The following is a 15,745-nucleotide window of genomic DNA, read 5'->3' on the forward strand; positions in this document are numbered from 1 at the left end:
TAGTCAAAAATCAATTAAATAAATTTCATTTTTGACATCATAGTGAGGTCACTAAGGTGATGTAATAAACCTATTTTCATTTCTTTTTCTTTTTCCTTTATTTTTTCATAGTTCTTTAATTTGGTTCTATATTCTGAAATTTTCATTTCTCCAATTTTATTGGACAGTTAGGTCAGGAGTCACCTATAGGGGTGAGTTGACCAAATTGCCCCTCGCCGGTTTGATCCGATTTGCAAGTAATTCGATATTTCTTTCGGAGTCCTAACCTAATTATTTGACCTACTTATAAGCTCTTTTTATGTAATTTTCTCTTTTTCACTAGGTTCTCAATAGTCCTTAGGACCGCAGTGTCACAATTTTCCATTCAAAATTAGGGTTAGGATTGACCTCGCAGTCACTTTCCAGTAAGATTACCCATTGCTATGACCCTCGGCTCATTTAACTTTTTATGCTTTGTTTTTTTTTTTTTTTTATCTATACTTAACTTCTGGTAATTACTATTTATTTTCCTTTAAGGCTTTTCTAGGTGTCTTAAACATAGTTCTAATCCTCTTAATTGTCCGGACCGATATCGGTCACCGGAACAGTGTAATTTACCAGGTTATGCAAATAGGGGTGTTACAACAAAGCTACTTTCGTACATTACTTGATTCACTTAAAACCCATTAAATTTTATAATCAATCATGAATCCTCTTAAATCCCTAATTTATTTCTAAATCTAGATGTTTTTAGGTTCATATCCTTAATTATCTATCAATAATTTTCATCTTTCGATTCTTCAATCAAAGATTAGAAACTAGACCCAATGGAATCCAACATTAGGTAAGTTATAAAGCACATAAGAAAAAGAATTAAAACTCATATTTATATAAATCTAGAAAAAAAAAACCCAATCTAAATCCACAAATAAATTCAAAATATTATAACCCAACTCTGAAATATTAGAAAAATATTCTATCAAGGTAAAATTTACATAAGGAAATGATAAAACTAACAAAGAAAATATATAAATAGACTAAGAATAGAAAAATCCAGGTGAAGGAGAGTCAAAACTTTGAAAAACTATAGTTTAATGTCACTTGGCAGCAACTCTCCAGCAGAAATGGCGTCCTCCCTTCCCCTTTTTATTCTTTTTTTTTTTTTCCTTTTCTTTCGTTATTCCTTTTTTTCTATTTACTTCTTCTCCTTCTTAGGGCAAAAACTAGAAAAAGATGATTTTATATGGTCCTAAAAGTTGCCCTAAAGTAGGTCTAAAAATGGATAAGGACAAATAAATGGATAGAAGATGAGGTGTCAAAATTTTCAGGTCAGCATAATCCTAAGCAACATCTTAAACAAGGTTCTAGGCGCTACACTACCTAGCAGCATAGGGTAAGTAGGTTTTTCAGCAAATCTCTGCAGGTTTTGTGTTAAAATAAAATTTTTGTTGCGCTTGACTTCTAGTTTAACAAGAGCCACATCTTAAATACTATGATATACCCTAAGCAGGATTTTAAGCAACTTCTTATGCAAATTTCGATAGGTTTAGATTTCAAAACTTGAGTTCTTCATCTTTTTCCATTTTCAAGTTTCTAAACCTCCTCAAATCATTTCCTAATGTATTATTGACCTTTAATTCACTACAAAAACCTATTAAAAATATCAAAATTTTAAAAATTAAATATAAAGTAATTAAAATTAATAATTTAATTAAAATAAAATTAAAAATATAAAAAATACTCAATTATAAAAATAAAATAGATGTAAAACTATTCTAAAATAGCAGCAGAAAATGAGTGTAATAGAATTGAAAAAGATGGAAGGGTGAGTAAGTCCATTTATTGATCTTAAAAACAGGAAAAGGCGGCTCTTTTAGGATATAATAATAATAATATAATATAATTACTCCACTTCTATTTCTTCATTTAAAAGATGTTTAATCATTTTTCATTGACAGAGAAAGCGAGAATCTACTTTTACTGTTCCTTGAAAGACTCAAGTAGATTATATTTTAATATATTATAAGCTTTTGGGCTTGGCAGGGTTGGAAATAGGGTGATGTTTGATTTAAATTCTCTACCTTATGAAAAGTTAACTTTTTATAAAGTAATTTATCATCATGAGGATAAGTAAGTTACTTCTTGAGAATTGAAAGAAGTAATTTCCTATTTAACGTAAAGAGTCAATTGGATTGTTGTGCCAAGAGTAGATGAAAAACTAAAAAGTGTGTGTGTATGTTTTTGGGTTGCTGTTCCAGGAGTAGGTGAAAAAAAGAGGAATAGGAGCGTGTTTTTGGTTTGCTATCCCCAAAGTAGGTGAAAAACAAACGAGTATGTGTGTGTCAAGAGAGGGATGGGCTTGGTAAGGTTGGAACTAGGATGATATTTCGTTTAAAATCTCTACTTTCTGAAAAGTTAATTTTTTATGAAGTAATTTATCATTATGAGGATAAGTAAGTCACTTCTTGACAAGTGAGAAAAGCAATTCATTCTCTTTCTAAGAAATTGAGGTAAAATATCAATCAAATAAGATAGATTTTTATACTTTATGAGAACTTAAAATCCTGTAGCTAAATTATTCCAACTAAACAAAACTTATGAAGAAAGAGAAGAGTAAACATATTACTTATCAGATAAATTTTAGTATATATTAATTTCCCAAATTGAATTTGTTGAGAGGTAAGCCAGTATTTTTGTAAAAAAAAAAAAAAAAAAAAAAAAAAAAAAAAAAAAAAATTGAAAAAAAAACTTGAAGGAAAAAAAAGCTATCAAAATCATAGTTCCTTTAGTAATTAGTATTAATTTTTCAATTCAAATTTGTTGGTAGGTAAAACATAATTTATTATTTTTTCGCAAGTAGGCCATTTATAAATTAATTATTGTTATCAATAAAAATTAGAGACTAATTACGCTGTTCTTTTTTAGAATTTTTTGATTTACTAGAAGTCTTGTGTTATCTTGAGCTATTTATAGTCTTATAAATTTTTACATAATTATTATTTGTTAAAAATAATGTGGTTTAGCCTTAGTTTTTTTTTTTCAATTTTTAAATGGTAATAAATAGACAGATTTATTTATATAATCTATTAATTACTATTGACTATTAAACATTTATTAAATTTAAAAAAAAAAAAAAACACGGGACTGATCGGCTACTGGGATCAACTCATATCTCTTTGCTTGAGAATAAGATTAATTCGAATCCATCGTAATCGTGGCTGTCTCTGTATAATAGCTTTCATTCCATTTTTTTTTTATTGCGATAAATATATATATCCACATGGATTTCATTAGTTCAATGCTTTCAATGAATTTGATTTTTATATTATTTAATTTGATATGTTATTCTTTTAATTCAATATGAAAAATACAATCCCTCCCCTTGAAAACTAATATCTTATAAAAATCTAATCCAAATGATTTCTTTTTGTCAATTATGATATTTAGAATGAAATAATTTAATTATTTTTAAATTAAAAAAATTAAAATATATAAAAATTATGTGTGATTATCTGAAAATTTAATATTTTTTTATAAATAATTTATTTAAATATTAATGAATATCCTAATCTTCTTTAATTGATTTTTCTACTTGCAGAAGACTAGCAGACAAGTTACTTTTTTGTTTTACCTCAGTACCATTAGGCCAGACGTCACTCTCTAAGTTTACTTCCATTCATTTTCCCCTGCTGCTACAACCGATGAAATAATTTTCAGATCAAGGCAAATTTAGCCAGAGTGGTGTTTTAAAGACAAAACTGACAATCATACCGTTAGCGTCGGTTTTCATGCCGACACTCTTATCCAGTATATTTAAAAAAAAAATGTAAACAGAAACTGAATAATTAATTAATTTAAAATTATAAAAATTAAATAACTGTATTATTTAAATAAATGATTAAATAATTAATTTTATTAAAATATAAAAAATTAAATAGTATTTTTCTAAAAATAATTATCTTGGCTGGTATGAAATTCATACCTGTTGTGGAAAAAAGAAAAAAATTCCATAGGTATGGGGAGCGTAAGGACCAAAGCAAAATTAGCTTCTACAATTTTTTTTAGGGCTTCTACTTTTTTACAGCAACTTAGCAAGACACTGGCAGGTTTTGCCTTGCAATGAATTTTTTGTTATGCTTGATTTTCAGTTTAATTTGAGTCACATTTTAAATATTATGACATATCTTAATTAGAGTTTTAAGTAATTTTTCATATAAATTTCGGTAGACGTGAGTTTTAAAACTTGATTTCTTCACTTTTTTCTATTTTTTTAAGTTTTTAAACTTCTTTAAATCATCTTCTAATGTACTATTAACTTTCAATTTACCATTATAATATATTAAAAATATCAAAATTTCAAAAATTAATATAAAGTAACTAAAATTAATAATTTAGTTAAAATAAAGCTAAAAACATAAAAAATACTTAATTACAAGAATAAAATATATATAAAACTACTTTAAAATGTCTCTATAAAATGAATGTAACATATTTAAAAATATGGAAGGAGTGAGTAAGTCCATTTATTGATAAGGCGGCTCTTTTAAGATATAATAATAATAATAATTATAATAATAATAATAACTACTCCACTTTTATTTCTTCATTTAAAAGATGTTTAATCATTTTTTCAATAAAAGAGAAAGGCAGAATCTACTTTTAGTGTTCTTTGAAAGACTCAAGTAGATTATATTTTAATATATTGCAAGCTTTAAAGATCCGTAAAAAAATATTTATATTAAAAACATAAATAAAAATTTTATTTTCTAATAATATAAATTATTAAATTTATATCTTCTAAATAAATTTATTATGTATCAATAATTAATAAAATCATTTAATTAATTCAATTGAAACAAAATTTTAATGATTTATTATATATAATTTAGTTTAAGACTAATTAATATTAATAACACAACATTTATTATTTATTTATTATAATGCATTGAATAAAATATAATTTAATAACAAATATTTAAATGTAAAGTCTTCTTGTGTAGAGTTTTTTTTTATATTTATCATTTATAAAAAAAAAAAAGATTTCTTGATCAAACTTTCTTTTAAGCTTAATTTAGCAATATTAATTAAAAAAAATTAAATTAATTAACCTATAAAAAGAAACCTAATGTTATTTTTATGATAAATAGGTTTAGTATATAAAAATATATAAATGCATATTATTTTAAAATATTTTCAATTATTAAAAATAAACTAAATGTATTGTAATTACATTAGAATTTAAGAGTAAATCAAATTTACACATTTAATAAATTAATAATTTTAGATAGATATAGATATTATGAAAAAGACTATAGATATTATTTTTTTAAAATATTTTTAGATAATAATAATAATAATAATAATAACAATAATAACAATAACCACACGTTAAGAGACCTAGACATTGCTGTTTCACGTAAAGAGTCAATTGGTTTGCTGTACCAAGAGTAGGTGAAAAGTCGAGGAGTGTGTGTGCGTGTGTGTTTGGGTTGCTATCCCTGGAGTAGATGAAAACAGACAAGTATGTGTGTGTGTGTGTATGAAGAGATGGATGGGCTGGGCAAAGTTGGAAATAGGGTGATGTTTGATTTAAATTCTCTATCTTCTGAAAAGTTAACTTTTTATAAAGTAATTTATTATCACGAGGATAAGTTATTTCTCGAGAAGTGAAAGAAGTAACTTCTGTTTCACATAAAGAGTCAATTGGATTGCTGTACCAGGAGTAGGTGAAAAACTGAGAAGTGTGTGTGTGTGTTTTTGGGTTGCTGTCCCAGAAGTACGTGAAAAACAGAGGAATATGAATGTGTTTTTGGGTTGCTATCCCAAGAGTAGGTGAAAAACAAACGAGTGTGTGTATGTGTTAAGAGAGGGATGGGCTATGTGGGGTTGGAACTAGGATGATATTTGATTTAAATTCTCTACCTTCTGAAGAGTTAATTTTTTATAAAGTAATTTATCATTACGAGAATAAGTTACTTCTTGATAAGTTAAAAAAACAATTCCTTCTCTTTCTAAGAAATTAAGGTAAAATACCAATTAAATAAGATAGATTTTTATTATATGAGAACTTAAAATCCTCTAGCTAAATTATTCCAACTAAACAAAACTTATAAAAAAAAGAGAAGAGTGAACATTTATTTAATTAAAATTTATTTAAAATTTATTTAATCCCTTCGATTAATTTTTTTATTAGTCAAGTTAATTAAAAAAAAACAGATGTAAACAAAGATTGAATAATTGAAGAATTTAAAATTATAAAAATTAAATAATTGTATTATTTAAATAGATAATTAAATAATTAATTTTATTAAAATATAAAAAATTAAATAGTATTTTTCTAAAAGTAATTATCTTGGCTGTTATGAAATCCATACCTGTTGTGGAAAAAAGAAAAAAATACCATAGGTGTGGGGAGCGTAAAGACCAAAGCAAAATTAGCTTCTACAATTTTTTTTAGGGCTTCTACTTTTTTACAGCAACTTAGCATGACACAGGCAGAGTGTATTAAAAAGATTTATCGACAGGGATTTAGTGTTTGCGTGTTCATGTTAAATTTTTTATAATTTTTTAAAAAAATTTTTAATAATATTATCTTGCATGGCTATTAAAAAAATTAGCCAATTTTATTGAAAAAAAAATATAATATATGTGATTGCTCAATTATTCAATGTATTAGCATGAAAAATTAGGGATGTTGTCCCCGCCAGATAAGGTGGCCAAGCATTAAAGCCAACTTTCATAGAGTTGGCTTATAAACAACTAACTGGCTAACCTGACAGATAAGGTGTGCGCCTGTCTGAAAAGTCTGTCAATCATGATAGCGGAAAAGCTTCGGAACACAGCCCCCAAACAGGTTAATATAATTCAATTGAGTCGACTGTAAGACTGTCAGAAATTAAACCAGCAGTTTTAATGGGGGTTTTAACTTTAAAAATGCCAGATTGATCAAATTTACTCTGATTTAAGAAATATTAATATATTACTTATTTAATAAACTCAAATTCTAGTTGATTAAAAATATGGGTTAACTCAGTAGACCGGTTCAACTTCCCCTCCTCCACATATATAATAATATGCCAAGTGGTCAATTATTCTAATTAAAAATGGTTATGGATCAAAGTGATGAATTCTAATTTACTTCCACTTATCATATTATTGTGAGAATCAGTATTTCCTAGGATGGGACAATTAGTTTTATATTTAATTAAGAAGTAGGTAAATAAATGATCAAATCGATTAAAACATGTACTAATAAATTCAATAATGTAAGAGATGGTTTATTCAATCAAAACCAAAATAATAAAAAAATATAATATACAGAAAATTAAGCAACGTGTTAATTATGATCAAATTTTGTTGTGATAAAGGGTAACACCTTAGATCTTTCGAGTTTGCACATATATAAGGACATGAAACTTTTGGAAATTAAGCACATTATCAAGAGCAAAACCAAAAGATCTTCTCAATGGCCCTTCAATTGTTTGCTCCATTTTCTAATTGCTCTTTCCCTAAACAGCCACTAAGAAATCACAACCCATTCAGATTACCAAAAAAGGGGAAAATTTCCAGCCCTCTTGGATGCATGGTTAGTCCAAAACTTGCCAAGAAAACTATTGTGAGACGATCTGCAAATTACCAACCTTCCATTTGGGATTATGATTTTGTGCAGTCACTAAAGACTGAATATGTGGTATATATAAGTTTATATTTATTTAATCCTCCTCCTCCTTTTCTTTTCCATGCTCGTGATTACTGTGATGCAGGGAGAAGTGTGCACAAAACGAATCAATAAGCTGAAGGAAGAGGTGAGGCTGATGCTTAAGCAAGCTGTGAATCCTTTGGATCAGCTCCAACTAATTGATACCTTGCAAAGACTTGGATTAGCTTATCACTTTGAAGATGAAATAAAGAGAATTTTGATGAGCATTTACACCCATGATAGCTACGAAAATACACGGATGAGGGAGGATTTATATGCTACAGCTCTTGAATTTAGACTCCTGAGACAACAGGGATATAAAATACCTCAAGGTAAATAACTTCTCACTAGTCTCCTAATTTTATTTTAATAAATTGTATTCAATAATAAATCTAAACCTAGTAAAGTGTAATAATTGTTTTTTTTTTAAATAAGCAAAACAAACTTTATTGAATGAAATGAACAGCAAGGAAAATGCTCCAGACTACCACGCCAGCAGAAATACTGTCTGATATGGTTTTTTTTTTTGGAAAATACTCTGTGATAATGTTGATATAATATTCATGCATGCTTTTGTTAAAATACTTTTTTAAGAGCAACTTTGTAAAGAATTGTAACCGTGACACTTTTCACCCTTTCCCAAACACAACATTCTTAATCAAAATCAGTAATAATAGTTTAACTCGAGAAAGTGAATTGCAGAGATCTTCAATAGTTTTGGAGATGAGATGGGAAACTTCAAAATGTGTCTATCTGAGGATTGGGAGGGAATGCTATCTTTGTATGAGGCATCATTCCTATCAGAGGAAGGTGAAAGTATCTTACAATTTGCAAGAGATTTTACAACCACTTCTCTAAAGAAGTATGTTGAGCAAAGCGAAGACCAAAATCTATCCATGATAATAAGTCATGCATTGGAGCTCCCACTGCATTGGACGATGCTAAGGTTGGAGAGCAGATGGTATATAGATGTATATGAGAGAAAACAAGGCAGGAATCCTCTTCTGCTAGAACTTGCTAAATTGGATTTCAACAGTGTGCAAGCAACACACCAAGACGATCTAAAATATGTGTCAAGGTATGTATAGTCCAAAGATGATGTGGTAGAGTACTAAGTTTTCATTAATTATCGTACTTCTGTTTTTTTTGGTATGAGGCTGCTCATGATATTGGCTTGTCTTGTTGTAAAACAAAGGTGGTGGAGGAATACAGGTTTGGGGGAAAAGTTGAGCTTTGCCAGAGACAGGATAGTGGAGAACTTCTTATGGACAATTGGGGAGACATTCGAGCCACAATTCAGCTATTGCAGGAGAATGAGCACAAAAGTCAATTCACTATTAACAACAATCGATGATATCTATGACGTGTATGGCACTTTGGATGAGCTTGAGCTGTTCACTGATGCTGTTCAAAGGTTGGTAGGATATATATTATTTTATAAATAAATTAAGTTTGGTTATTTATTCAATTATTCATCAATGAAGCCAATAAATTGCTTATAAAAAAAATAAATTACTTATAAAAAAAATGAAGCCAATAAATTATGTCCATTAATTGGAAATATAAAATATATTCATCAATAAGTTTGGTTATGTTGTGATTTCAGATGGGATGTCAATGCAATAGAGCAGCTTCCAGATTATATGAAGTTATGTTTCCTTTCTCTCTATAACACAATAAATGAAATAGCTTTTGATGTCCTTAAGGAACAAGAATTTCACATCATCCCCTACTTGAAAAAAGCCGTAAGTATTCTGAATTTTCCAATCATCAATTTGTCTCCGATCACTTTCTTGATCATTTATAAGTAGCAATTGTCAACAAATTACTATCTAAGGTTGGAGGTGGTAAACGAATTGAATTGCTTGGTTAGGAACAATTCAGATTGTGAGTCGTTTGTATATTATGTTTTTTAGATAGATTCGGACATTAAAAATTTATTCCTTAAATTACAATATAAAAAGAATTTTGCGTTAAATTTAGATTAATTTATGAGTTATGAGTTATTTTGGATAAACTATTAATTCTTTTTTTTCAAAAAGTTATTCATTTAATTTTAAGATAAAAAATTTGAATTAATTGAGTCAATTGAAATGGGTTATTTTGAGTCAAATTATTTAGTTGACCTTCAATTTTTATTGTTCATTCAGGTTCATATTAAAACAGATTGCAGATTATTTTGAATTGGATATATTTTAATTTACTTGGCGAATCAAGTCAAAATTTACAACTTTTATTTGTGATCAAATATTTACTTTGCATTGCAAGATATTCAAATCCTGACAGTCTTCTCCCACTTGAAAATTTTGAAAGTAAAAAAGTTGTATTAATAGCAGTTCATCTATTTGCATTCTTATCCCATTTTTAAAATTTTCAGTTGGCAGACATGCAAATCATACTTATTGGAGGCCAAGTGGTACCATAGTGGATATACACCAAGTTTACAAGAATATCTCCACAACGCATGGATCTCTTCTGCAGCTCCTGTGATGCTGGTCCATGCTTATTTTCTTGTAAAATCTCCAATCACAAATGATGCCTTGAAATGCTTGGAAGAGTATTCCAATAAAATTCGATGTTCATCTATGATTGTTAGACTTGCAGATGATCTTGGAACATCATCAGTATGCACTCCTTCCTCTTTTTCTTTTGAAATGTCTCATTCAACTCTTTGTTGATTAGCGTTATAATCATCGTATCTTGTTGATTATTCATCAGGATGAATTAAAGAGAGGCGATGTTCTGAAATCAATTCAATGTTACATGCATGAAACGGGAGCTTCAGAAGCAAAAGCTCGCGATCACATTCGATTTCTAATTAGCGAAACATGGAAGAAAGTGAATAAAGAAAGGGTTGCAGATTCTCCATTCTCGGAAACTTTTATTGGACTAGTAAATAACCTAGCTAGAATGGCACAATGCATGTACCAGTATGGAGATGGGCATGGGATTGGGAACCACGAGACCAAGGACCATGTTCTATCATTGCTTGTTCAACCAATTCCCTGCCTATCTGTAACCATTTAATGGATTACAAACTAAATATATGATAGGTGGAGATTCTAATTAAGTTTGTTATGTTGGTTTTAAGGATGGAAATCATTGGGGATTATTGTAAATTGATCATGAACTCTATTTTAAAAAACGTTCTTATCTTTTTCTGTTTAAGTTTCAATACCAATTGGTATAGTTTCTTATGAAACTTCTCTAGTTACATGTTTTGTTTAAGAAAAAATAATGAGTTCGAGTATTAATAAAAAAAATTTCTACTCTAAACTTATGGTTTTGACTGTCGCATTTTCTTTTGATAAATCAGAATTTTATTAATTTTATAAACTATAAATCGAAACTTAGCATTAGCATCTAGACTAAAACTAAGTCAATGGACTATTCCATAACATAAAATCTATGGTTACTAATGCAAAGTGAAAAAACTAGAATGAAATACAAATAGAAGTAATACATCTCAAGGTCTTAAGACCAACGCCAAGAAAAAAAAAGAAAAATAGCAAACACCCTTCCATACTACCCAAAAATAAACTACTGCAGTGAAGGGGCAAAGCTCTAAAACCACGAAAACCAAACATCTAATGGACCTTTCGCAAATTCAGAATAGCGGAAATTACAACCAGGCAACAAAATGTTGATCTCTCAAGACTTCTTGCTCGGCGAGATTATCTGTTGCAAAATTTCGCTCCCGCAACATACGTATAAAAGACATATTACCAAGCTTGGAGTTCTTAATTTACCAATGACACTGAAGGCTCGTTGAAGGTGCCAAGGCCTACAATCATGAGATGAAGTGACCCACTTAATCACATTAAAGGAATCAGATTCAACAATGAGAAAAAGAATTTCATAGTTGTGAATTGAAGTGAATAGCTAGATTGCTTTCATAATGGCCAATAGCTCCGATCCGTGTCGTTTTAGTCACGAACACCACAAGGACTAGAATACACGCATAAAAAGATTCAGATGAATTCTTGAGAACTCCACTTTCGTACTTAAATGGTTAAAGATTTAAACTAAATTGAAATTATTATTATTATTATTTTTTAAAAGCCACTATCACTTTTGTACAAAAAGAATAAATACTTTTAAAAAAATTGTAGAAACAAAAAAGAAACTTATTGGATCAACAAATTAATTATTGTTAAACTAAAAAGATTAAAAAAAAAAAAACACCTAAATAAAAAGTGTGTTCAGGAGTGTTGTATGGTGCGTGGTGAGTCCTATGTAGCTGTTGTATGTATAACCCATAAATATTGATCATTAATTTTGATGAAATTTATATTGGACATACTATAATCAATGATTATAACAAAATAATGATTGTATTCTAAAATTTCCCAGAAAAAAGAAAATACTGCATAAGTTTGCACTTTTGTGTTTGAAGGAGTAAACAATATTAAAAAAATATATATGTAGGGAAAATCTCTTTTTCTAAAAAAAAATAATAGAAGAAAAATAAAAAGCTAAAAATAAAGAACCAAATTCCAACCAATACTATTATCTAATTGCCCTTTTTGGAGCAAATGATGCCGAAAACAGTCCTCCAAAGACAAAATGCCCTCTTTACTTTTCACATTGCGGCCTATAGGATCTAGCTTCTTCCACCCCTACTTCGCAATAACATAGTCCTTAAGGACATGCTCGACAGTAGAGGCGGCCACGGTGCGGTTTTGAACCGGAACTGAACCGAAACTGATTCGGTTAAAATCAGATCAAAACCGATCAAAATTGGAATTGATTTCGAATCGGATCGAAATCGTCTTTCTGCGGTTTGGTTCAGGTTCATATTTTTCAGTAACCGTGAACCTGTGATTTCGAACAAGATTAAACCGACGATTCCGAACTGGATTAAACCGGCGATTTAAATATCAAAAAATTCAATAAATATGTTACCTCACTCCTAATTCATTTATAAATATCATTAATTCTCTACACAATTATTCTTTACACTCTCTTCAATTTTTAATACTTTTTCAATTTCTCTCAAATTCTCTAAATAATTATTTTCTATACTCCTTTTAATTTTCAGTACTCTCTCAATTTTCCTACTTTATTATTTTATATGCTTACTGAAATTTTCAATACTATCTCAATTACTTTGTTATTATTTCAAATCCTCAATAAAATTTTCAATACCCTCTATTTTAATTTTTTTTCTCTTTTATACTTTTTTAATTATCAATTATTATATAACTTTTAAGAAAAGGCAAGTAATAAAACTAGAAATTTTAATTCATCGAAATCCTAAAGGGATACATAGGCAAAATTAAGTTCATACACTTTTTGCTAATTTTTTTTAAAAAAATTAATTTTATCTCTAGTTTTTTAATCAGGTTTAAGTCTTTACTTATTAAATTTTTCTTAAAGATAAATTATTTTCTTTTTTTTTCTTATTTTATTTTAATTGAAGGATTTCTAAGAAAAATTAAAATATTTTTATAAATATAACTTAAATTCTGAATCAATAAAAGTTTTCTCTAATTTTTTTTTTCTAAGCTACCCTTAAACCGCCCCTAAACTACTCTCAAACCGCCCTCCAAACCGTCCTAAACCGTCCTTTTTCGAATCGCCCTTCAAACCGTTTTAAACCGGGGCTCAAACCAGAATCGGCGGTTCAGGAACCGTCTTCCAAACCTTCCCCTAGCGGTTTGATTCAGGTTCATGATTTCATTTAACCTAAGCCGGTGGTTCTGAAATCGTAACCGGCGGTTCCTGAATCATGGCCACCCTTACTTGACAAACTTAACATGAAGCATACAAAACAGGACATCCCTCATAGACCAAAAGGTGCATTCTTATTCTTGCTGCATTGGTGAGCAAGCCCCTCTTCAAAGCAAGCCAAAGAAAAGAACATATTCTTTGAAGACCCTCTCAACCCCAAATCACCTTCTAGATTCTATTAGCCTCATTCTAGGAATCCTTTTTAAGCATTTCATTCGTACTTTTAATTGAAAAATTCCCATTTAAAGTGCCCCCAAAAAATAAAATCATTATCATTAACAAGCGTAGGAGGAGAAATACTATTAATAATCCAAAGGACCTCATATGAAACTCCAGGGGCATTCCAAGGTTTCATAGACATAAAAATAGCCTTAACCTCATCCCTTTTCATTGGTTCCACTAGGGTAGAGAAAAAACCATTCTTCTACCGAGGAAATGTAACACCCAAACCCTATATGTAGCTAGAGTAGTGTGTACATACCCCCGAGACACACCCAAGAGTATATCTCAAGGATTATTACTCTCCCTCTGATAATATTTGATTTTCTTAATTCCAATTATGTTTTAGTTTAGAGAAAATAGCAGAAGATTTAACATGTTCAAATTTATTTAAGTCCTAAGAAAAACCAACTCATAAATTCTCTATTTATTTGGAATTTTTCAAATAATGAAATTTAATTTAAAATTTCCAACAGAAATTAAACAGAGTTTCCTTTAAAGTTTTAGTAATTGTAAGTGACCTGTTAATATCCCTGTCAACATTTATCATATTACTCCACTACACATGTGAAACATATGAGGTTTCACTCACAACTTATCTCACAAATGCCCATAATGTATACAACATCTCATCAATTAAAAGTATCTATTATAATTGGAAAAATTTACATTATATAATATATAAAAATATTTACAAAACACAAGACTTGTTTTTCACATCCATGTAGTTTGTACAATTTGAATAGTTACTGATAAGTGCATAATTTATTAATTTTACTTCCATCACATTTAGTGTTTCTAGTATGTTTTTATGCATAATTCAGTTGACTAAAGTATATTTATCATTTAGGCATATTTTTAGATAGTTGTGGAATAATTGTGTTAAATAGAGAAATTTTCAGCATTTGACCTTTGCTATATTTTTCAGGTGTTTCTAAAGTTGTGAGTCTCTAAATTGAGTGCTGTTTAATCCATTGAAAAGCTAAGATAGAGCACTACAAATGATAAAGAGGGACTAAAGCCCAAATCAGTCTCCAAGGTTGACAAAATGAGCTATGGATCTATTGCAAAAGCCCACACTTGATTATCATGACCAGTTTCAGTATTTATTTTGTATCTGGAGTTCCAGAGGTCCAAATGAAGCAAGCCCAAGCCCAATTGAATCTTAAGAGCCACCTATACAACTTCTATGAAGGGATGGAAGCAAGATGAGGCCATTTTAATTATCAAAAACGGCAATGAAGTCGTCACTATGGGCTGGACCGTCTGTCTGAACCAGTCCCGGTTTTTGGGCCATAACTTGGGCTGTAGACCTCAAATTTGGGCAAATGAGTACTCATTGGAAAGTTAAGAAATAGGACTACAACTTTCCTAAAGAGGGCAAAGACAGATTCAGAAAGAAAGTCGCTAAAAATAGACCTTGATTTCAAAGACGTGAATACAGACTGAAAATCTGTCTTTTGAATTTCAAAGCTTTTTCTAGTTTGGTTCCTATCTTTGGGATTAGGTTTTTGATTATAAATGCGTCTTTGGGCAGCAGCTAAAACACACCAGTCAGCAGCCTCTCGATCTCAAAAACACCTTCATTCTCCATTCTCTTTTTTTTAGATTTCTTCTTCAATTTTCTATAAGCCATGAACATGAGTGGCTAAGTTTTTAATTCAGTTCAAGGGATTCAAGTTCTTTTGCTTGATTTGTGAGACCAGGTTCTTAATTTAATTTATTTCTTTTTGAATATCTATTGTTTTCTGATTTCATTGTCTTTGATCTATTGAATGATTTGCTAAAAAGGCCTATTAGTTAATTGTTTGATGTGATCAATTGCTAGTTCATCTTCATAATCCGTAATTGTTGTGTAAGATTGAACATGAGTAGCAATTAGGTTTTATTAATTATGATCCCAGTTTTTGATAATAACTTAAGGAAATAATAGGGTGAATTAAATAATTTATGTTTCATAAATTGTTGTTCAGCTTAACTATTTCCTATTCTTAAAGCAGTTATTAATTTGATGAGGATTGCTTAATACCAATTCAGTTAATAATTAGAGTCAACAAGAGTGCTAGGCTCGAATTGATGAGTATAGGGAAGTCAGGGGTTTACCTCGCTGTTTGG

The 15,745-nt window shown here is 29.3% G+C and overlaps 1 protein-coding gene across 1 annotated transcript; it reads left to right on the plus strand.

The window, feature by feature from the left end:
* Positions 1-7,415: 7,415 nt before the first annotated feature.
* LOC110667920 (terpene synthase 10) lies at positions 7,416-10,720 on the plus strand. Its single transcript, XM_058150393.1, has 7 exons — positions 7,416-7,669; positions 7,743-8,010; positions 8,381-8,756; positions 8,874-9,092; positions 9,285-9,423; positions 10,063-10,302; positions 10,397-10,720. Exons 1-7 carry the CDS (start codon positions 7,445-7,447, stop codon positions 10,703-10,705), a joined length of 1,776 nt encoding a protein of 591 aa, XP_058006376.1. The 5' UTR covers positions 7,416-7,444; the 3' UTR covers positions 10,706-10,720.
* The last annotated feature ends 5,025 nt before the right edge of the window (positions 10,721-15,745 follow it).

This window comes from Hevea brasiliensis, chromosome 7 (assembly GCF_030052815.1).
Source record: "Hevea brasiliensis isolate MT/VB/25A 57/8 chromosome 7, ASM3005281v1, whole genome shotgun sequence".
Classification (NCBI taxonomy): domain Eukaryota; kingdom Viridiplantae; phylum Streptophyta; class Magnoliopsida; order Malpighiales; family Euphorbiaceae; genus Hevea; species Hevea brasiliensis.

Bases quoted from the DNA above. Each gene is read 5' to 3' on its own strand.
- LOC110667920 (XM_058150393.1), top strand. From the start codon at position 7,445: ATGGCCCTTCAATTGTTTGCTCCATTTTCTAATTGCTCTTTCCCTAAA. The intron at 9,093-9,284 runs GTTGGTAGGATA...TTGTGATTTCAG, and splicing joins TTCACTGATGCTGTTCAAAG to ATGGGATGTCAATGCAATAG. The intron at 9,424-10,062 runs GTAAGTATTCTG...TTCAGTTGGCAG, and splicing joins TCCCCTACTTGAAAAAAGCC to ACATGCAAATCATACTTATT.